We start from the raw sequence: 24,857 nt of genomic DNA on the forward strand, positions 1-24,857 counted from the left end.
CTATTTCGTAATGTTGTGTGATTATGGACAAAATTTTTTTTGTTGTTTTTCTGATTATATTTGAACTTTGTATGAACATTATTTATGTTTTCTGCTATGCTATGTTAACCTTATATTTTCTATATACATATTGTATGTGTGCTGGACTCTTGGCTTTTCTTCTTTTTGATGAAGTCAAAGGGGGAGAAAAGTTGGGAGTGTGTATTTTTTATTTAAAAATCTTGCAGGCACGTAACTCCAAAACAAAGGGGGGCATACAAAATAGGGGGAGCATACTCAAGTCAAGTCAGAATATCACAAAGTATGCTACTCTCAGAAAACTACATTGTCAAGAAGATATTGGTTTGTCATCATCAAAAGGGGGGAGATTGTGAAGAAGATATTGATCTTAACCTTGGCACAATTTTGATGAAGACACCAACATCACATAAAGAAGAAAAGGAAGAATAATTATGAAGACAGTGAAGATAAAGCTTCAAGAAATTAGGATCTAAGTCTTTAGGTAATTATATCCTTATACTCTATTATATACAAATAGTAGTAATGCTCAAAATTATTTTAAGAGAAAATTGAAAACTATAAGTATAAATGAAAACAATTTTCAAAATACTGTGTAACAGGTTACTGGATCTAAGTAACATCTTATTATGACTAAGTAATAGGTTACCAGAACTAAGTAACAAGTTACATGAATGAGAAACGAGTTACCCAACAAAAACTGAACAGGATAATCGATTACACCCATTTGAGTAATCGACTACACATTGTAGTCATCGGGTATTCAATTGAACATAATAATTGGGTAATCGATTACATCCTGTAAGTAACCGATTACAATATATGACAACCAGTTATTCAGTTGAACATAATGTTTGGGTAATCGATTACAATCTTGGTAGTCAATTACACTGTGTGTTAATCAATTACTTAGTTGGACAAAATGTTTAGGTAATCGATTACGTCGAGGCTGTAATCAATTATTGAGAGTTGTTGCACCAGTTTTTAGATTCAAACTACACAACCTTTCACTTCAAACGAAATGGTTTCATTCCAATCAATTCTTACCTTTTCATATAGGTGTTATGACTGATTTAAAGCATATTAAAAGGCATTGAAACTCATAAATTTAATATAACTCATATACATAATCTAAACTTTTATGAAATACTTGTTCTGCACTTTTTGTAACTTGTTCTTAACTTTCAGAGTATATTTTTTAAAGTTGCTTCAAGTGTAGCTTTTCAAAGATATTCAAAACCTTCTGAGCATTATTATTAAGTGTGTATAAAGGATTATTGGATTGCAAGAGTTCATAGTTTCAAATCTTGTGAAAACAATCCTTGCCATAGTTAAAGTTTTTTTCGTCCAATTTGTTGAATTACTTTCTTTCACAAGGGTGTGATAAGAAAATGGATAAAGTCACTTGGAAATGGTATTTTCCAAAGAATGATATAGGTATTAGAGAGTGAGTAAGGTACAAGGAAATCTTGGGATGAGATATTGTAATTGCTACTTTTAGTATCTAGTGAAGAATTTTATTGTGTTGTAAGAGTACTGGATGTAACATTCGGTGGACAAGAATGTGAACCACTATAAAAATCCATGAGTACTCTCTTCTCCATTATCTTTTTAAATTTGTTTGATGTTTTTCTGCATAGCTTTTTCGCTGCTACTAACTCCGATAATTGCCGAAAAATCTGTCAAAGATTTAAGTCAACTAATCCACTCCCCCCTCTTAGTTGTCATCTCAGTCTTACAACATGCTCTAGCGGCACTTATAGGTTCTGTTCCGAGTCGAATTCTGCTATGGCGGTCTGGCAGCGTGACGACAGACAAGTGAGAAAGCAACACATGGCTTTTCACACTAGGTTTATGGTCATGCACAAATTTCAAGACTAGAATCTTCAATTTGAAATTTTTGTTATCTCTTCTCTATACTTTTCAGCCTTTTCTTTCCATTCTTTTTCCATGTGTTTTCTACAACTTCCTTCCTCTTATTTATAGATTTTTATGTAACCATAACATAAATTCTGATTTAAATAAATTTGTAACAAGTAATTTATTTTGGAATTAAAATTTGAAACCCTTAATTAATTTGAGAATAAAAAAACTGAAATTGTCCATTTAAAATTCGAAATAAAATTGTCGGTAATTATTTGACTATTGATTAGAATTCAAAGATAAAATTAGTTTTGATGCATTTGTTAAGTGCCATGATATAATAATTTAACTATCATTTTTGTGGCACTTTGACTCTTTATTTAATCCAATTTATTGGCTAATTAATTATAGATGCTTAATACATGTTAAATTATCAAGTATCATCTTTGAAGTGTGTGCAGGCCAAAACCGGAAAAAAGGCTAATTTCCCAGGGAAAATCCACTCAGGCTCAACCCATGAACCACACTCACCAAATCAGGAAGACTCTAATATCTGTGCCACGATAATGGTAATCACAATAAGGGTAAATGGAATCCCAATTTTAAATACTAGCCAGATATTTAATAATATAAGGATGTGTAGGTTAATAAATAGAATAAGGAAGGCTCCCGTCACAGCAACGGGCAAAAGGTTTGACCCCGAAGCCATTTGTTTTGGCTTGATATGACTTTTGTAATGTTGGAAACTTCAACGATTCCATTTTGTAGTTAGTAGGCCGTTCCGACCATTGCGGCTTCAACCTCTCTTTCGTTCTCGCTGACATCTTGTCTCCAACGTTGAAGTTGAATTCTTCTACAACTTATATAATACAAATTCCTTAGACTAAAACAATACTTTCCTCTTACAATGTCTTTGTTTCACTGTTTTCTTATAGTGCAATTGGATTGGCCCGCGTTTGACATTTTTTTGTACATGTGTATCCGTGTTGGATACCTCAAACGGTACTTAATATCTTCTTATTTTTATTTTTTAATTATTTTCAAGAGTCAAATACTTCATGCAGCTCCTCTCTCTATATATATTAACAAATAAAAGAGACTTTTTTTTGCTGACCCAGAAAGTAGAAAGCATTATCAAAAAAGAAAAGAAAAGTAGAAAGGAGAAGCATATGGAGTTTGGTTCAGAAAGATCTGATTCTGATCATGGTGGTGAAGTCAAAGATGAGAAGAGAAGTGACTCTGGTGTTGGTGATGAGACTGCTGTTATCAAGGTATAAAAATTAACTCTTTATTTCACATGAAAAAATTCAATATATATATATATGGTGTCTATGATTTGGTAGTCAATAAAGCTATAGAAATTGAATCAAATTGTTGTGATCTGGAACTTCTCTTTGTTTTTACAACTGCAATTCATTTTCAACCATACATATATGTGTTTGATTTTAGATTCTTTCATATTAGGTATAATATTAACTACTATATTTGATGAAATTATTGAAATAGTGAACACCTCATATATAGCTACATGGACATATCCGCAAGTAAACTGAGATGAATGATGATTTAAGCAAAATATCGAGTTCCTGTTATATAACGCCCTAACAAAAAGATAGGATCATTTACTTCCTTTTAGTTCATGACTTTTATTGTTTTCCAAAATCAAACTATATTTATGGATGTTGATTTCGATAATTTCATCATATTCCTGCTCAGACCTACGTAGACATTTACTTGTACGAAGAAAAGTACACCCTTGAGGTTGCAAGAAGTTAGATTGTATTAAGAAGAAATTCAATTAATTGGGGCTTATATAGTAGCAGCACAAGAGAGATGGTAGATTAATACTCTTTCTTTGATCATATATTACAAAGCTTCTGTTTCACCATAATCTTATCTTACTGCTTAGCAGCAAATTGTATCCCAAAATCAATCAAAATATATATCGAATTAGAGAGTCATAACATAATTAGATTATCAGGTTTGAGTCTCATCTACTACTAATACTAATATTTGCCTATAAATATATATATATATATAAACTAGAAAGTCCCTTAAGAGTAATTATACATGCATGTCATTTGTAATATATATTAGCGGTTAATTTATAAATTGAGCAAATTTATTCATAGATTCGCTAGAGTTCTAATAATACATAAGAGTTGACTCATGCATGTGCAGGGAAGCTAGCAATAATAAGATTGATATCTAAAACATGACAATTCACATATCACATGCAAAACCAGAAAAAATCGCATTTTCTTCCAACCAAAGATGGGGAAAATGCTCAATTCCTCATCATTGTATACACTTGCTCATAACTTTATTCCTATAGTTGAGTTATTATTTTTCATTGTCAGCATTAAGAAACATCACTCTAAAATTTCTATTATTTTATATGTTAGGAATGAGGAATTATAAGCCGTTGGGAAAACCATGGTAATAATACTTGTATGATTCCATCCAGAAAGAAAAAAAAGGAAAAATCATGAGAAAGTTGCATTTGTGCATACACATTAATATTAATTTATGAAAAATGTTTTCTTGAAACCAATTTTTTTATGTATTTTAAGAAAGTGTATATAAAAATAAAAATAAAAGCGCGTAATAATTTGTAAAGATAAATTTATAGGGTAAGATATGGTGTCAAAATATTTAGTGTATAAATTAAATAACTTGGATAATACTTTTTGTTTTTTTGCATGTGACACAGGAGCCACCCATGACTAATACCAAAAGAACAATTCCAGAGGATGGACCAAGTGCATCCATAAACAAAAAGGAAGAGGTTCGATTTTTCAGTATATTTAGTAATTGATTTTTTTAACTGTTTAGAAATAAATAATAATTAAAAGACCAATTACAATTACAAAAAACTTTGTATGATCTATATGCCTTCATGATCATAGGTTGATGAACTTGAAAATGCCAAAGCCAAAATGAGGGAAATAAGAGAAGAAAATCAAAGGCTAAAGATGTGTTTGAACCGAGTCATGAATGATTACAAGACACTACAAGTGCATATCCACAATATTACTCAACAAGAGACGCCAAATTCTTCTGATAAAGAAAATACCAACCTTCAAGAAATAATAAAGGAATCAGAACTAGTTTCCCTTAGTCTTGGAAATTTCCTAAGTAATCCAAGAAACGATGAGAAAGCAAAAACACAAATGAAAGAGAAAGAATATGAAAACTTATCCCTTGGACTAGAATGCAAATTTGAAACATCAAAATCAACAAGCACAACTGAACATTTGTTAAAGCCAAGCCCTGAAAACAGTTCTGAAGTACCAAAGGAAGAAGAAGCTGGAGAAACTTGGACACCTCATAAGGATGAAGTTTCACTAGAAAATCCTGCAAAGAAAACTAGAGTTTGTGTTAGAGCAAGATGTGACACCCCAACGGTATATAACTCCCTCTCCACATTTTATTTGGACTCTACTTGTAACTTTAATTATGATTTTTATCTAGAGTGTGGGAAAAATTATTGTATGCTTTGGAACAAATAGTCTCAACTATATTTAAGTTGTTGATCATACATTAATTAATAAAAGTTATATATTACTTTATTCATAATTAACAATTAGGATGTAGTTTATACCAATAATCTCTTACCATTTAATAGTCTCTTATAGTTAAGGTGGCGATTTTGATAGGAGTTAAGGATAGCTGAAGAAAAAAATAAGATTTAAGCTGCCATTATCATATAAATTGTGTGAGATATTGACGATATTGTGAATGATTACAATTTAAAATAATGTGTATATGGACTCTTGTGGGTTGAGGTGATTCCTTGTTCATTTTAAAGTGAAAAGGTAAATTAATATGGTCACATACACTTGGATTTCTTAAAACAGTTGAATGATGGATGTCAATGGAGGAAATATGGACAGAAGATTTCGAAGGGAAATCCTTGCCCTAGAGCTTATTATCGGTGCACAGTTGCACCATCATGCCCAGTAAGAAAACAGGTATTAATACACTCTCATTGGCTTTCAATTTGTCATAATGTTGCACTTCCTTTTAGGGAACTTATGGACCAGTTCATACTGTGTGCTTATAATGTAAATGTAATATTATATTGGTGTAGTACTGTAACACTCAATTAGATCTCAGAAATATCAAAAAGTTAAGAGTTTGATTTCTAAGAGCAATACTAATTGAGATGAGCAGTCATACATCCCAAAGAAAGAGATTAGTTTTTTACCAAAGATAGAGAAGATACTCTTAGTCGCAGTACCAAAAAAATATAAACATTCTATAAAATAAATGTTGAGGTATAATGTTTTTTGATCTAGTTATTAGTATGTTAGCATTTTTGTTGTGGGTGAGACTCCACCTTCAACCCCTTCATCCTAACCATCAAACCACATTCTGACTCCTTTTTTTGTTGATGGTGGGACTCGAACACAACCTTTACATTTCATTCTTTGTGTCCTCTCTCTTCACAGAACCAAAGTATTATCTAATGGTGGAAAACTCTACTAGATTTACAAAACCAAAATGTCAATGGTTTATTATTTCATACAAACTAACTTTAGGTATAAGAAAATAGAATTTTGTTAAATTATGAAAAGAAACTTGAGAAAGTGATTATAAGCTTCCTTCGTATAGATTGTATTTTTAATTCAGGATCTTCTTTTATTGCTTGCTTCCTAGTTTATAAGCTTCTCCTTAAAAATTAAGCTTGTTAAACGAGCTTAGTTTATTTATAAAAAAATTTATAAACAAGTGATAAGCAAAAAAAACTAGTGAATCTCTTAAGATTTTTTTTTTTAAACAACAGACAATTTATTAGCCAAAGAGAGTTACAAACAAGGAAGGAGAATTAAGAGACAAATCGAAAGTTAGGAAGAGCTAAACAATTCCTATTAACTTCATCCAATATAAAGCTAGGAGCATGATTCCACCATTCTATATTCTGGATTGATAGACCAAAGTTGGCAAGTTGATCCGTGGTATCTTTAGTTTTCATGTTAGAGAATTATCATCTCACTATTTTTCTAATGTAATTTTTGCACGTACTTTATCGTTTTAAACTTATAATTTTCCAAAGCAATATACAATAGATGTATAAGAAATTAGGAAAAATGAGTAAGAACATTGTTAATTAATATTAGAATGTTTAAGAACAATGTACGTACAATTCGGGATTTCCAAGATACTCTTTCATTTTTATTGATAAAAAAATATAAAATTAATATATTTAATTTTTGTTTTACTTTTCTAACAAATAAAAAATAAAATGTAGATACAAGATATAAACTTTGAAAAAGAAGATGTGGTTACATACCATTCATGCACTACTTGATCATATGCAATATTTCAGGTGCAAAGATGTGCTCAAGACATGTCCATTTTAATCACCACTTATGAAGGGACACACAACCACTCTCTTCCTCTCTCAGCCACAGCCATGGCTTCAACAACTTCTGCAGCTGCTTCCATGTTATTAACTGGCTCATCAACCTCTCACTATTCCTCAATGCCTCCTTCATCAGCCACAACCACCACTTCTTCTAATCTTCATCATGGCTTGAACTTATACTTACCAAATGATGGTTCCAAACCAAAGCAATTCTATTTGTCACATCCTGCACTTTCAATATCCTCAACTTCACAATCACACCCTACAGTTACTCTTGACCTCACTTCCAATATTCCACTTTCTAGTTCCTCATCAGCTCCTAACTTTGGTGGTAGATTATTTACTTCTTCAAACTATAACCCTATAACAAGACCATTATTATATCCTTCTTCCACAAGCTTGAACTTCACTTCCTCTGAATCCAATGCAATGTCTTGGAGCAATGGCTTCCTCAGCCACAATGCACAACCATATAGTAATAATAACAACAGGAACATCCTTAGCAATATAAACCTTGGGAGACAACCAATGGAAAATATGTACCATTCCTACATGCAAAGGAACAACAACAATGCTCCAATCCCTCATCAAGAAGCTCAACATTCTATGCCAGATACTATAGCTGCTGCAACTAAATTCATCATAGCTGATCCTAGTTTTCAGTCATCTTTGGCAGCAGCACTTACTTCAATCATTGGCACTGGAAATACTCAAGGAAACCAGAGTGGTGGAGAAGATTCGGGTAAGAATAAGAAATGGGGTGACTTGTTTCCATCATCTTCTAGTAGAGACAACAACAATTAATTGGTAGGATCAATCTAGCTAAGGAAGATAGCAACTTGGTGTGGTGATGTGAAGAGAAATGATGCTTGCAAAATTCAATTGTTTTATCTTATTTTTAAACCCATGAACAGTCATTTACTATTGTTAATGGACAATGTATTCTACATAATCAATCATGTGTAAATATAATGTAGAAAATTAGTGTGCAAATGACATTATGTGATTATGGTGGATGAAGAATTTAGGGAATGGGCACAACGTTGATTAATAATGAACTGATTTTTTGATGATATCAGATTGTAGCAGGCATGTATTTATTCAAACATCTGTTGTATAGCTTGTATGTTTTCTTACCACAATCTTGTACCTAGATCTGCACAGCTTTTATATATTTAGATAGATACAAAAGGTTAATCCAATTTTAAGTGGCCAATTTGTTGTATTATATTGTGTGACATTCCATATATAGAATATTGTGATTGGTCATATATAATACAAGAAATGTAATTGAAATTTTATATTATATTTTTTAACTACATGTCTGAAGAGACAGTGAATATATAACATAAAAGCAAAAAATAATATGTTATGACATTTTTTTTTTCATTTACAATAAAATAATATTTTTGTCATAAAAAATAAAAGGAAAAAGAAGAACTTTCATTTCTAATACTGGAGAGGATCCTTGTTCCATCAAATGATACAAAATGTGTGAGACATCAAATTTGATTCTACCAAAGTCAGGTGACACTCATGTATGTATTATATTCCAAAGAATAAATGGTTCTTTATCCTATAAAAAAAATAAGCATATTTATGAGGAAAATAATTTTTATATAGTAATAAAAAAATTAGGAGGACTAATAATTTTTTTTTTTGCATAATCAAGTAAATGGGTTTCTATAGTTGAATTTACCTATACCAACATTTCTAAACAATATAATTCACATTTTATGAGATGATCAGGTCCATCTCGTTGGATCAGGTAAATTTTTTGGGACCATTTAGTATAGCTTTTGTGAGAATCAAATCAAAACACATATACATACTTACATGCAAATAAACTTTGTATTAGTAAGATTGTAATTAAGAAGGGGTGAATTAGTTGACTTAAAAGTATGGTTATTTTTTCTGCAAAATCAAGAGTTAAGTGCAGCGGAAAAATTATGCAGAAAATTAACAAGTAAAAATCAAGAGGAGAAGAGCGTACACCGAGATTTTATAATGGTTCACCTTCTTGTCCACTGAAGGTTACGTCCAATACTCTTGCAGTCTTGCAACACAAGAGATTTCTTCACTAAATATTATGAGTTGTAATTACAATATCTCACCCCGAGGTCTCTATGTATTTTACTCACTCACTAATACTTATGTCACTCTTGGAAAACACTCTTTACAAGTGACGCTATCCTCTTTCTTATCACACCCTTGTGAAAGAAAGAATTCTGCATTGTCGATGAAGAATTTACAATAATGACAAGATTGTCATTACATGTTTGGAATATAATATCACTTGCAATCCGATAACTCTTTGTATATTAAGTAATAATGCTCTTATAAGTTTGTAAAACTTTGAAATACTTTACTAAACGCAACTCAGAAAAATTATTTTAAAAGTTTAATAACAAGTTGCAAAAAGTGCATAAAATATTTCAAAGAATTTTCAGAATTATGTTTGAAAGTTTGTGAGAAGATTGTGTAAGAGTTATGATTTGATTCTCAGTTTCAATGCCTTTAAATAGGCTTTCCAACCCGCCATAACACATCTTTGAAAGGGTAGGAATTGATTGGAATGAAACCATTTCGTTTGGGATGAAAACCATTCATTTTGAAATCTGAAAATTGATGCAACAACTCTCAATAATTGATTACAACCTTGAGTAATCGATTATCCAAACTCTCTGTCCAACTGGACATTTAAAATTTAATTAGAGTAATTGATTACAACCATGAGTAATCGATTACTCAACTTTGCTAAAACTGGGTAATTTGTTACTCATATACAATAATCAATTACCCTGTACAGTTTTTGTTGGGTAAGTGGTTTTCTCACTTATATAACCTGTTACTTAGATATAGTAACCTGTTACACACTATTTTTTAAAATTGTTTTGTTTATACTTGAAGTGTTTCAATTTTCTTATAGTTTGAGCATTACTACTATTGTATATTCGAAAGTATAGTATAGAAGTACTTATTTAGACTTAGACTAATTTGTCTTGAAGCTTTATATTCATAAGTATTCTTCGTTTTCTTATTTTTGGTGATGTTGGTGTCTTCATCAAGACCGTGCCAAGGTCAGGAGCAAAGATCTTCTTCACAATCTCCCTCTTTTTGATGATGACAAATCAATATCTTCTTTAACAATGTAGTTTCCTAAGAGTAGCATACTTTGAGTATGCTCCCCCTATTTTGTATGCTCCCCCTTTCATTTGGAGTTATGTGCCTGAAAGAAATTTGAAAGAAAATACATTTCTCTCAACTTATCTCCCCCTTTTGACTTCATCGAAAAGAAGAAAAACCAAGAGTTTCCAGCATAATATATACAACATACATATTCATATATAAGATATAAATCAAACATAGCAATGCATAGCATAAAACAAAAGATGTTCAAACATTTGTTCAACGAACAACAACAACAAAACAACATAATAACAAATTTTGTCCAAAAGGCATGAAAACATTACAACCAGAAAATCCTAACAACAAAGATAATCTAAGACTCAAGCTCAGAGATGTCTTCATCAATGTCCATGCTACTCATCTTATAAGAGAGACGATGAAGTTCAAACTGGATTTGTTAATTCTGAGCATCAAGAGCATCCATTTAGTTAGTGATGTAGCCTCGAAGAGAAAACAATTCATCCATAATCATCTGATTTGAAGGCCTAACAGCAGATGAGGAAGATTGAGCATGAAACTCAGAAGGTTGAGGTTCAGGAGGATTAGGAGGGACAGGTTATGATTGATCAACAGGAGTAGTCGATTTATCAGTTCTGTGCGTATAGGTACGGTCATGAGGATTTAAGGAGAAGCCCATTTTGTGGATAACTTCCACATCAATCGTAGTTATCCCATTCACAAACAAGGCCAAAACCCGTTATGCTACCTTGAGTGGGTATATTACAGCATAATGAACTGAGAGTTTTTAAATCCAAAACAATGTTTTTTCCTTTCACGTAGGAAGTAAGACGGTTTTTACGAAAGTTCAAGTTGCAGTAAAATACTCTAACAAGTTCAGGATAAATATCATTTGTTTCACAGCAAAAATCGAAAAGGTTTTGTTGCCATGAAAGATAAGGGAAAAGAAAATCTTCAAACTCAAAGTTTCCAACATTACCGAATTTTGGAGTAAATATGGTTCGTCCATGAAAGTGTTCTTCGAAGACTTTGTGTTGCTCATCGTTTGCAAGAAGTCTTGCTAAATCCAGATGGTTAAACTCCAAGGATGAAGTCCCTTGCTTCTTTTGAGTCACGTTAGTGCGTTGCTTCTTTGTCCTTGAAAAAGATGTCATGGATTGGGTTTTTGAAGGTTTTATGTTTTTGGGTTTGGGAGATTTAGGGTTTTTTAATTTGATCCACTAATCACAAAAGTGATGGTATATAAGTGTTTAGAATTAAAAATGTGATATGAATGGACACTAAAATCACTCAAAACGGATAAAAATGAAGTTTTTAGAGATTGGGGAGTGTTTACACGAGTGAGAGAGAAAGAGGAAGAAGATGAGTTTGAAAAAATGAAGAAAAATATATATATACATGCTTAGAGTAATCGGTTACTCAATTTTGAATAATTGGTTACTTAGTTTAAAAATTTTAAAAATTTCAAACAGCAGCTTTGAGTAATCGATTATTGAAACTCTCTATTCATCCTGTTATGGAAATTATTTTTGACGCCCCACCAAGCTCAACCAAAGAACCTATAAATACCCTTCTCACTGAAACCCACACACCTATTTTCACTCGTTGTTCTTCCCTACCTGGTGAGCTTTTTCTTTCTTTCTTTTTGTTTTCATCCATTTTAATTACAATTGAATGGTTCTTGTCTAGGACGATAATTATTGGAGATAATCTACTTCAAAGGCTTATGTTTTTCTTTTAATTTTGTTTTTTGTTCCTTTGAAATTTCTGTTGTTGTGAATTCTAGAGTTCATTGCAAGTTGTAGTTAATTGTTCCATCTTATAATACAAATCCTATTTAATTGTGTAAACATTTTAATTGTATGTTTACTTTTACGATATAAATAAATTTTGATTGATTCCTGCCCATTGAAATTTGAGTTGGATTTATATATTGGATTTATTGTCTCCTATGTGGTGGTGTTGTTGGAGTTTTTTTCTTTATATACAATGATTTGAGTTTGTATTGAGTTGTCTCTTTGTGGTTGGTTTTTCTAGGTGGTGAATGATGTCAACTCCTGCTCGGAAGAGGCTAGTGAGAGATTTTAAGAGGCTGCAACAAGACCTGCCTAAGTGGTGCGCCACATGATAACAATATAATTGTGTGGAATGCTATCATATTTGGGTAAGTTAAACAGAAATTGGTGAATGATATGTTGTTTTTTTCACTTTATAGTGTAGTTAATTCATTTTATTTACAAGTTGTTTTATTTGAATATCGATGGATAAACAATTTCTGTTTTTTTGTCTGCTTTGGATCGCAGTCCTGATGATACTCCATGGGATGGAGGTGAGTGATTTCTTGCACTACAACTCTTATCTTATAATAATCAAAGAACACATGTATAAGTTAGATTCTCTTTGCATCTTGTACATTGCATAAAATTTTAAATATGTTGTATTTGACGAGCCTACTTTGTAGTTGGTGGTATTTGAATAATGTTGTGAATAGTGTAATATGCTCAAAACTCTCATCTATCCTCAAAATGATTTTGGGAAGCTCAAAAGATACCTAGGTTATCTTAAGAGTCAATATTTTTTTATGACTAACAAGTAGAAGTTGCTCTTTAGTTTGATGTTATTATATTTTATGGGTTCTCTCTCTCTAATTCTCCCTTTCTCCATTCAGTTCTAATTCTTTTCTATTATAGTCTTGTTATACTCTAAATAGTGCACCTTCTAGAGCTTATATCATTGTATGATTGTCACACATTTTGATTGAATCTTATCTTGGACTATGTAGCATTCAATTGATTTCTTTCTTCTCCCATGATCTGTGTACAACTCTAGTTTGCAAAAAATAGATAAAAGGGTGTACTTATGGTGGGGTAATCTATGTATGTTTTGGGATGCCATATTTGATATCTCTTGATATTATCATGATATTGGTTATGTATTTTGATAACTTCATTTTAATTTATCCAGGCACGTTTAAGTTGACTCTCCAATTTTATGAGGATTATCTAAACAAACCATCAACTTTACGATTTGTCTCTCGAATGTTTCATCCAAACAGTAAGTTTTTTTGGTGGAAGATCTTTACCTCATCAATATATTAGCAATACAGCTAATAATTTTACTTTTCAACTTTTACGTAGTTTATGCAGATGGAAGTATATGTCTCGATATATTACAAAAATCAGTGGAGTCCTATATATGATGTAGCTGCTATACTCACATCTATCCAGGTATAATCTATATGCATTTCTTTTATATATTTTCTAAGAGAATAAGCATGCAGTGAAGCAGATTAGTAAATCATTTACCCTGATGGAGTCTAATTCCATAATTTTTAGCCATTTATTTCTTCCTTCATACTGATAGTAATGAATCCTATCTTTCATAGTGAGAATGGTATGTTGAGCAAGAAATAGATAATAGAAATATAGAAAATGACACTTCTCTCCCAACTATGGTGAAACCTCCTAGCCTTAAGCGTTCAACATGAAAAAAAGAAAAGCAATGTAATTCCCTCTATGTGATTCTTCTAACCCCATTCACATTCATACACTTTTGGATCCTCGTTTCTATCAATACTGCAAACCGTAAAGGTTGCCTTGTCCTTGACAAAGAAGTTTGGGAAGTAGCCTCTACTCTGTTATCCTCTTAGTGAACTCTTCTGCTGATTTAGAAGGATTTCAACCATTTAGCCATGTTCTTTCCTTGATATTGATCTCACATGAAGCCAATAGCGCCTTAGGTTCGATAGGGGTGTGGTTGTCGACCTCTAAGTAATGAGGCAATTCAGACTTCACCATATGGTCTCCAATGGTCTTTTTAGTAGGCACCTCTCTCATACGAGCTACGATTTGAAATGGACCATAGCAAGAGGCTAGCAACATAAAATTTGTTTGTGAGTTGGCTTTTGGAGGGCAACAGAGGGAAGGTAAAGGCTTAGGAGCTATAAAACACACTTGTGAGCATGGTAGTTAAAATCGAGAGGACAACCAAAGATCATAAACATAGGATCGTAACACGACTCGTAAGATTCTAAATATATATATATATATATATATACTTAGGTTCGGGAGGACAACCAAAGATCGTAAATGTAGGATCGTAACACGACTCGTAAGATTCTACAAAAAAAAATATATATATATATATATATGAATAGTAATTCATAAGTTATAATATTAAAGATATTCATAACAATAAACATAACATCTGAATAACACAAATTTAAGTCATAAGGTAATACATCTCATAACTCATAATAGCAAACAAAATAACCAAATACACCATTTCCAAGTAAAACAAAAAAATAGGGTTTCACAACCACTCACATTGTTCAAGTTTTAATCAAGTTCATGTTTTAATCAAATTCATGGGTTAAAAAAGGCATTGGGCTTAATAGACTGGGTTAAACCAACAACCCATCATATACTTTTTTATAAATAAAAAATTAGGATTTTCAACAAACCCATAAGTTATAATAGCAAAATAACTTAACTACACAAATTCCAAGTAAAAAACGGGGTTTCATAGCTACTCACACTGTTTACGTTTTAATTAAATTCATGGGTTAAAAAAGACATTGAACTTAAAGAGACTGAGCTAATAGCCCATGATATGCATTTTTTATAAAAAAAAATAGAGTTTTCAAGAAATCGGGTCGCAAATAACCCAATTAGCTTCTTCTCTAATACCCACGACGACAAAATATAGTTGTGACAGAGAGAGAGAGAACGAAGAATGTTGCAGAAGCACAATGAGAGAGAAAGCAAAGTACAGACAGAGAGTGAAAGTGATTTAGGTGTCGGATGGCACGTAGATTCCACCGCTTTTACACATCCACAAAACGATCTCACTCGATCCCATGGAGGCGTGCCCAAGACTATGATCGAGCACAAAGTGATAGTCATTTTAACTACCTTGCTTGTGAGGTGACTCAATTCTTCTGATAGGATACCGAATTTGTACACTAGGCCCAACATATGGAAGGTGTACACTAGGAGAAAGAGAGTGGGGCCAAGAGAGGAGGGAAATGGGAGTAGTTAAGAAAAAAATGAGTTAAAGGGGAGTTATTTTAGTAGCTCCACCTTGTGTCATGAAAAGAAAAAGGAGGGGGAAAGATAATTCATTCATGCTTTTAAGAGTGAGAATTGTGGAGGAGAGGCTTTCTCTCTAGTTAGGAGTGTAAATTCTGGAATTTTTATGTTATAGTAGAGTATCAATGCTCATTTCTTTCTAAAATCTTCTATAATACATTTCTGTATTGTAGTGTTTTTATAATTGTTCCAACCTGTTAGATTATCGAGAGGAACCAATGACTTGTCGTCCATGCCACCAAAAATGTCAGACAAAGTTGATGCATTGGAGGAATGAATGGCGAAATTGGAGACGTCCGTACGACAATCCTTCCTAGACTTTTGTCAATCTGGGATGGACGATTTTTTCAAATTACACAAGGTTCGTTCTGGAGAAACACAAGAGTATTCCATCTTGAGGACTCATTGGAGGAGTATAAAATGGCGGTGAAGAAGGTGGATTTACCAGTATTTGAGGGCACCAATCCCGTGGGATGGATCACTCAAGCAGAGACGTACTTTGAAGTGCAAGGATTGTCGGAGGAAGTGAAAATGGGTTTAGCCAAGTTGAATATGCAGGGCCCAACCATTCATTGGTTCAATTTGCTTCGTGAGACGAAGGATGACTTAACATGGTTGAAACTCAAAAGGGCTTTGGTTGAACGGTACGGTGGTCGCTAGAGTGAAAATCCTCTTGAGGAACTGAAAGATTTGACACAAATAGGAAGTGTTGAGGATTATGTGTCTAAATTTGAGTTCATCTCTTCTCAAGTAGGAAGGTTGCCGAAAGATCAATATTTGGGATATTTTATTGGGGGACTTCGCCTAGATTTGCGGGTTAGAATGTTTAACCCAGTCAACCATCTCCAAGGCATGTGTATTGCTCGAAATGTGGAAACAGAGTTAAGGGGCACATTGGCTCCTCGTGGGGGTGTTGGAAATAGGAAATAATGGAAAGAATGAAAGGATTGGCTCAGTGGGTCTAATGAAAGAAATCGTTTCGGGTTAGGTCAACCTAACTCAGGAATCCAAAACAAGAATAATTTTCATCTCAAGATTCAGCGTCCAGAGTCCCGCACGGTTTCAACCAAGTTGTCAACCCATACATGCAATAATGGCAGCAAGAGAACACCTAACATTGATTAGAATCAAGGCATAATGCATCTTGCTTATTCAGAACTAATGAACCAAAAGTGAAGGGGCATATGTTTCAAATGTGGGGAGTGTTTTCGTTCGTTGCATCCATGTGTAGACAAACAATTGTGTCTTACAGTGTTACATGATGATGAAACGGTCAATGAAGATGGCGTGATTATTGCAATTGAAGTGAAGGAAGATGAGGAAGAAGGTACAGTTGAGTGTAATTCCATTGGGCTTTTTGGATTAGTGGAAGGGAGTCCAATCTACAAGATGATTCCAACAACCTTCCGCTTAGAAGGGAAGGTGAATGGGGTCTCGGTGGTGGTCTTAGTTGACAGTGGTGCCAACCATTTATCTCCCCGGGTGGTGACTACCCTAGAAATTACGGTAAGACAAGGTTGGGCCATAGGACCGAAGTTAGGCGATGGTCACTTTATTGTTAATGGAGGAAGATGCAAGACATTCGAACTCCAACTGGGAAAATTTCATACTACACTAGAAGCATTTATGTTGGATTTAGGAAATCTAGACTTGATATTGGAGGTGGCTTGGTTACAGATATTTGGCAATGTAATTTTTTATTAGGAGAAGATGACTATTAGCTTTTGTTGGCAAGAAGAACTGGTGGAATTGCAGGGCCAGATTCCAGGGATGTTGAAGACAAGAAAAAAGGAACAATTCTCATGTGAACCAATATCTTTAGAGATGACAACCTTGAAGAGGATTTCATCCTATAATATTGAGACTGATGGGTAGACTGAAGTACTTAACAGGTGCTAAGAGACTTATCTATGATGTTTTGCCTCTAAACAACCTAAGAATTGGGTTGAGTGGGTATCTTGGACAGAATTGTGGTATATTACAACCATTCATAGGTCTATTTCGTTCCACTCCTTTTGAGATAGTCTATGGGAGGAAGCTACCTTCTCTTGAGAGGTTTTCTCAAGGACAAACAAAAGTAGAGGCAGTAGCAAATGAATTGGTCGACATGGATGAGGCATTGAGACAATTAAAGTATCATTTATTATTTTATCAATAACAAATGAAGAAGTATGTTGATCAGAAAAGACGAGAACTCAAATTTGAAGTGGAAGAATGGGTATTCCTTCGGTTGAGACCTCATAGACAATAGACAGTAGTCAGACACATTAATCTAAAGCTCACTCCTAGATACTTTGGTCCATTCCCTATACTTGCTAGAGTGGATGTAGTGTCCTATAAACTGACATTATTAGACATGGTCAGAATTCATCTTGTTTTTCACATATCACAATTAAATAAGGCCATAGGGGATTATACCATGGAAGCCGCACTCCCAGAAGGGTGAGAAGTATAAGTGGATGAACATGCTGAAGCAGAACAAGTGTTAGCTTCAAGAGAAATTATGTAAGAAGGGGACAAGCAAAGATAATTGTCGATCAGATGGAAGGGCATAAGTGCTGAAGGCACAACTTGGGAAGACTAAGTAATGTTGAGATATCAATTTCCTCATCTCAGCCTTGTAGCATGAGGGAGCAATGGTAGGATACCATATTTGTACACTAGGCCCAAAATATGGAAGGTGTACACTAGGAGAAAGAAAGTGGGGCCCAGAGAGGATGGAAATGGGACTAGTTAAGGAAAATGGGAGTTATAAGTTATTTTAGTAGTTCCCCTTGTGTCATGATTGACATGGCTATTCAAGAAAAAGAAGGGGGAAAGGGAATTCATTCATGATTTTGAGAGTGAAAATTGTGGAGGAGAGGCTTTATCTTTGGTTAGGAGTGTAAACTCTGGAATTTCTATATTATTGTAGAGCATCAATGCTCATTTCTTTCTAAAATCTTCTATAATACAATTATAAATTTAAGTATTTTGTCACCTTCCCTTCCCCTCCAAAAACAAACTTGCAAATATACCCTTAGGATTTATCATTTCTTCTGCTGAAATTTGTCTGTGAGAAATTTGGCATAGACACAATCACTGATGTTGAAGGTGACTTCCCTCCTATGAATATCAACAATGTCTTCATAGTTTAGTGTGCCCGTTGAATTTTAGCTGCCTAGGAGCTTCAGTGAGGTAGCGTGTAATTGTTGTTGGAAGGCGTCCATATACAGCTTGAATAGGAGCAATCTCGATAGTCAAGTGGAAAGTGGTATTGGACCAAAGTTTAGCCCAAGAAAATCTCAATGTATAGTGCCCACATTGTTATGACTTCAGAAGCAGAGCTTTGGAAATAGGTCTCCGAATAGTTAACGACCTCAATTTGGCCATCAGTTTGGGATGGGGATATTGATAACATCGGTATAGAATACACAGAAAAGAACGAAAGACTCGGAAGAAATCGATTCACGATAAATTGGATCTCGAGTGCTAAATGCCTTTCTTGAATGTAAGTATTGTGAGAAGATTACAATGGAAGAAGAATCCTAATTGACCGTGAGTTCTAGCTTGCCAAAATCAGCTTTAACCTCATCTAATCCATATAACCAATCCAATCCCTACACCAGGTCAATTCCCTTGAGAGTGGAGAGGTAAAAATCTTGAACCACCTCCAATTCTTGTATCTGGAAGGACAAAATTGGGCACATTTCCCCTTACACTTCACGTTATGGCCATCTCCTACTCCACCATGTAAGAAGGAGTATCATAGACCACCAAACTCAACTCTCTCACAACTTCATTGGCTATGAAGTTATGAGAAGTCCCACAATCAATGAGAACAACAATCAACCTTCCCCTAAGCACCCCTTCCACCTTCCAAGATTGGGTTGTAGTGAAGCCCGACATGGAACATAAGGATAACCGCAAATCCTGGACCAAAGTCAAGGACTCCTCCCCTTCCGTCTCTTCTTCTTCCTCCTCTTCCCCCTCTTCCTCCAAAATGAGCATCCGGAATTTCCTATTTTTGCATTGGTGCTCCCAGGTATAAGGCTCATCACATCGAAAACATAGCCCTTTGCCATGCCTTTCTCTGACCTTGGCACTGGTTAAATGCTTGAACTCACCTCCTCGTGGCCGTATACCTTCACTAGCTGGTTTTGGCTCGAAATTCCCCACTATGTTACTCCCCCAAAAACTATCATGTTTACTCTCCCATGTTGTTTTTGATTCCACCACTACAGTTCTCAAGTAAGGATTACTTCGCTAACTACCTCCACTTCGAATTGCATAACAATTTGAGCCCTTCTTGCTCAATATCACATTCTTTTGCTCAATCAATAGCACATTTTATATAATTTCTGACAAAGAATGTAATTCATACAATTTTACCTCCGCTTGAAGCTCTTACTTCAATCCATTCAAAAATATGCCTTTTGCAAACTCTTGATCAATGGTTCTCAAAGCTTCCACATACTTCTCAAACTCCTTTGCAAACTATTCCACTGAACCGATTTGCTTGAGGTACAATAACTGTTCAAAGGGATTCTGAATCATAGACGGCTGAAATCATTGAACCGCGGCGATTTTGAATCCTTCCCAATTCGGCCTCGGGTTGCACTTCTCCCACCAATGGTACCAACTCAATGCCTTCCCTTCAAGTGCCATGACTATGGCCTACATCTTCTCTCTTTCCGAGAGCTCCTTCAGTTGGAAGTATCTTTCCAACCGATGAGTCCAACCAAACACATCATCGCCGGAGAAGATCGAAATTTCCAAATTTCTGCATTTTTCCTGTTGGAATTGTGCTTCGTCACCACGAAACTCCTTTTATCTGTGAACAACTCCACCGCCGTAAACAACACTCTCGACATTGTCTCCGTGAATAGGTTTGTCGACATAGTGGCAGTATGCTAACTTCGCCACCATCTCCGCCATCTACTTTTCGTGTTTCTTGGCCAAGGCTTCCGCGAATTCCAACCTCATTCGCATCTTCTCACGTTCTTATTCACAATCTTCTCCCGATCGTGACATACTTCGCGTCTTCAAGAATCAATGACGATATCGCAGTGGTTTTCAGGGCACCAGAATTGGTGCTCTAATACCAGTGATAACACTAGTACAAAATACACATAAAAGAACAAAAGATTCGGAAGAAATCGATTCAAGATCAATTGGATCCCGAATGCTAAATGCCTTTATTGAATGTAAGAATTGTGAGAATATTACAATAGAAGAAGAACCCTAATTGATTCCCTGAATTAATTCCCCTTACAACAATGTATTTCCAAAGCTGACTAACAATAACCCCCACTACACTACTTATATTATTCCCCCTCCACTAGAATTCCCCTCCTCGGCAGTTACACTGCTTGGGAATTTATTCCCACCTTCTCAATACTACTGTCACGTGCTGCCACGTGGCTTAGGCCTCAGCTGGTACACCCGTGTAATGGGTGGTCTCCCCTACACCCTATCAGATACTAGGATTCATTCATCTCCCATAGTCCTTGAAGGTGAAATATCTCTTTCTATAAATTGTTCAGGAAAAAAGGATATTCTTGTTACTCACAATTGCAGTTGGAAAATCATGCAACTGTATACCACTTTCACAAAATTCTCAACAACAGTGTTGGAAATGAAAAGGTTGCATTATAGGGATAAAGTGAATGTACTTGACAATCTATCTACCATAACCATGATAATTATATCGTTGGCATTTGGATAGACTTGTAATAAAATCCATGGGTACCTCTTCTCATATGAGGTTGAGGATGAGAAGTGGTTGCAATAACCCAACAAGGGCAAGAGCTTGATACGTGTTGTTGGAAGACATCGCCTGACTGAACAAAGTGCATAATGTACTTCCTCGTGTCTTTCTCAGATAAATTCAAGCTGGTAGAAATAGAAGATACCTACTTACCTTCACTCCATGAAAGGGATTACTTTCAGGACTTGGCTTGTATTTTGCTTGAAATTGATATACCTTCAACTTCAAGCATAGATAACCAACAATGTTGATCTGTGTTGGTGGTCCTTGCCCTTAAGAATTGTTTTAAGTTTCTATGGTCCGTGTATATTATGTACAATCAGTAATTAGTGTCTCCAATGCTGAACCGCCAAGACTAATGCTATAACCTCCTCATTTATAGACTTGGGAAGGTTGTTGTCATCCCAGACCTTGCTAAAACAAGCTAAAGGTCTATATTCTTACAGTAGAATTTTTTCTAACTCATGAATATCACGATGAATTTTATTGAAAAATCAAGTGGGGTCAACACATGGTAAGAAACAAGGTGCTATTTCAGTGTATTCAGACAATTTTTTTTAGCCTTTTTCATTCCAGGAGAGTTGTTCTTCCTTGGTCAATTCTGTTACCGATTGGGCTATTTTTCCATAGTCTTTCATAAAATGCTTTATCACTCCCCATGAGACCTACAAATCAACACACCCCTTCAGAATTATTAGGCACAGGTCAGTCCAATACACATTGAACCTTGTGGGTGGTCTTGTGGCCACTCAAGTTGAAGATATAATATGGCCTAAGTAATCCATTGTCTACAGACTAAAAATTTACTTCTTGTTTGCAAAGAGTTGATGTTGGAGCAACAATTGCAAAAGCCGGAATGAACTACATGTTGTCTCCAATATGTCATAGAAAAAAGCAACATGTCTTATAAGTTGGGTCGAAAAACAAAAGTTATAGTTGATTGAAAATGTTAATGGACCATTCATGAGGTTAAAATGGCATAAACTTGGTACTCATAATGCCAATTATGAGTTCAAAATGTTGTTTTATAAATGTGGTCATCTCTGCCTCTACTTTGGTGGAAATCCAACTCAAGATCAATTTTGGAAACATACTGGGTTAGTGCAGCACATTGAGAAATTCATTCATATTAGGTATGGGATACTTGTTAGGGCTGTATATCCATACATTTTCAAGAGTCATCTTCATTCTTAATAATGGTTTTCAATATGCTTTTCACTTGCTTCTCTTTTTCATTTTTATGGTGAGGGGTCTTAAACATATGGTATCAATGAATCAGAAAGAATGAGATGAAGCCACTGAATGGAGATTACCACTTCATGAACAAACCGAAAAACAAGTAAGGCAAGGGGATTCAATGAATATCCTTCTGTTTTGTATTATTGAACAAATCAGTAAATCTTCATCTAATTACAAAGCTAAAGAGGAGAAGAATTTATAGGAACCAATGCCCTGAACCTAACCAACTAACTGCCAAAATAGAAAAAAGGAACTTTCCTGATATGGAAAGGAAGTTAAAATAGAAAACTGTTTAACTGAAAACAGATTTCTAAAAATAGAAAAGAAAGAAATTAAAGAAGAAGAAGAAGAAGTAACTAATGGCCATCAACCACAATTAGTTTTGACACCCTCCCTCAACTTGGAATGTAGATATCTTGCATTCCTAGTTTGGAAATCAATGAATTGAAAGGGCATTTACTTAGAGGCTTTGTGAGACAATCAACAAGTTGATGAACCGAAGCAATGGGTAGAAGATGAACTACTCCTTCATGAATACTTTCTCAAATAGAGTGGCAATCGATTTCGATGTGTTTGGTCCTCTCATGGAACACTGGATTGGCAGCAATGTAGAGATCAGATTGGTTGTCACAGTAAATCATAATTAGAATGGCATTGAGATAAGTGCCAAACATACCTAAAATGCATACATTTTTATGGCACTTATCTTAAGCATAATTGAGAAAAACCAACTTAAAACAATACTTTTTGTATAAAATATCACAATTTAGTATATTTGTGTTTGTATTTCCTTTTTATGTATTTTGTAGGAATTAAAATGAAGAAAAGAAGATAAAAGATTATGGTCAATAAAGAAAAAAAGTCAAGAAAATCAAGGTGCTTAACCAAGCAACTGAGCGTGGGACAAGCCCGCTGAGCTGACCTGGCCACCAGCTTGACCTGGACACGAGCCTAACCTAGACACGAGCCTGACCTGGACCAAACTGCTCAACAAGGCAGCTGAGAGGACTTGCTTAGCCGCTCAGCCTAGCACCAGACTAGACCTAGCACGGTCAGAAATCTGCTTGACACGGTCAGACACGAGCTTGGCACAAGACCAAGCTGCTGATCAAGCTGCTCAGCGGTCCAACCAAGCAGCTCAGCGGAGAACTAGACTCCTGGCCAGATCAGCAAGCACCAAGCCACGTCTCAGTCAACACGGTCAGAAGCTACTAAACAAGCAGCTCAGCGGTGAAGCAGGTGCGCTAGGCGGTGCGTACCAGAGTTGACTTAACCATCAAGCAAACCATGAAGTCATCCATGACCTCACCTGAAATATCCCACCATAGGCTTTTCAGAAGTAGCTCACAATAGCTGGTCTCAAAGCCCACAACTAGCTTTGATCAGTCATGCACAAGGAGGTGACTAAGCTACTTGGTCAAGGGATCAAACCCATGCTGAAGAGTTTGGTCAGCTGTTGAGCGATCCAGCTCAGAAGCTCAACGATCTGGCATGAGGCCTATAAATAGGAAGCCAATTCCTTCGAGCAATATATCACAATTCATCATAAAATCATCTCAAAAACACTTGAAAGAAGGAATTCTCTCATTAGGAACTTCTCTTTGAAGTTCTTTCTTCATTTCTTAGTTTAGAGTTTTTATTTCAAGTAAGTTTTGTAATTTTTAGTTTAGAATTCAAGAGGAGAAAAGGAGAAGGCAAATGAGATGCAAAAATCAATTTTGTACTCTCATTTGGAACTCAAAAGCATCCAATCCTTGAATGGAGAACTCATGCTCCTAAACATTTTCTTTTGAACAAGGTTATGTAATTTCTACTTCTTCTTAATTTACAAAAGTTTGAATTTTAATCATTCAAGTTGGTGCTTTGGTTAATATTATTTGTTTGAGAAGAACTTAATGCTCTTTTTAGATTGATCACCTAAAAAATGATTTCAAGTCAATAAAATTACTTGTCTCAAACACTTAACAAATAAACTAAGGAGTAGTTGTACTACTTAGTTTATTTGTCAAGTTAAGCATGTTTCTCTTAAGATCTTACATTCATCACTCATTTAATATTAGAGTCGCTAATGGTTAGGGTGTGACAACCTAATCTCTTTTATGGTCGTAGTATTGTTTAAGTGATGAATATAAGTGTTAATCATTCTATCATTTTAGGATATACACTAAAGGAGGATTTCAGACCTTGGTGTTTGGGATTAACCAAAGTAAAACATAAGAACTTGTCTAAGTAGTTCAAACTCAAAAGAAGATGAGAAATATATTTTCCTTATTAAAAAAGATCTTGTCTTTCCCAAGAATTTGTTAATATCTAGTTTTATGTTTATTGTTTACTTGTTTATATTCACTTTAAACAAAAAACCAATCAAAATATGTTCAAC

The 24,857-nt window shown here is 34.6% G+C and overlaps 1 protein-coding gene and 1 pseudogene across 1 annotated transcript; both read left to right on the top strand.

Moving 5' to 3' along the window:
* Positions 2,644-8,325, top strand: LOC109327446 (probable WRKY transcription factor 61). The gene is made up of 5 exons (XM_019560591.1): positions 2,644-3,152; positions 4,595-4,669; positions 4,791-5,288; positions 5,742-5,855; positions 7,214-8,325. Exons 1-5 carry the CDS (start codon positions 2,940-2,942, stop codon positions 8,054-8,056), a joined length of 1,743 nt encoding a protein of 580 aa, XP_019416136.1. The 5' UTR covers positions 2,644-2,939; the 3' UTR covers positions 8,057-8,325.
* The window catches only part of LOC109328778, a 17,843-nt pseudogene continuing 4,912 nt past the window's right edge, over positions 11,927-24,857 (top strand).

This window comes from Lupinus angustifolius, chromosome LG15 (genome assembly GCF_001865875.1).
Source record: "Lupinus angustifolius cultivar Tanjil chromosome LG15, LupAngTanjil_v1.0, whole genome shotgun sequence".
In the NCBI taxonomy this organism is placed as follows: Eukaryota; Viridiplantae; Streptophyta; class Magnoliopsida; order Fabales; family Fabaceae; genus Lupinus; species Lupinus angustifolius.

Bases quoted from the DNA above. Each gene is read 5' to 3' on its own strand.
- LOC109327446 (XM_019560591.1), top strand. From the start codon at position 2,940: ATGCAGCTCCTCTCTCTATATATATTAACAAATAAAAGAGACTTTTTT. The intron at 3,153-4,594 runs GTATAAAAATTA...CATGTGACACAG, and splicing joins ATGAGACTGCTGTTATCAAG to GAGCCACCCATGACTAATAC. The intron at 5,289-5,741 runs GTATATAACTCC...TTCTTAAAACAG, and splicing joins CAAGATGTGACACCCCAACG to TTGAATGATGGATGTCAATG.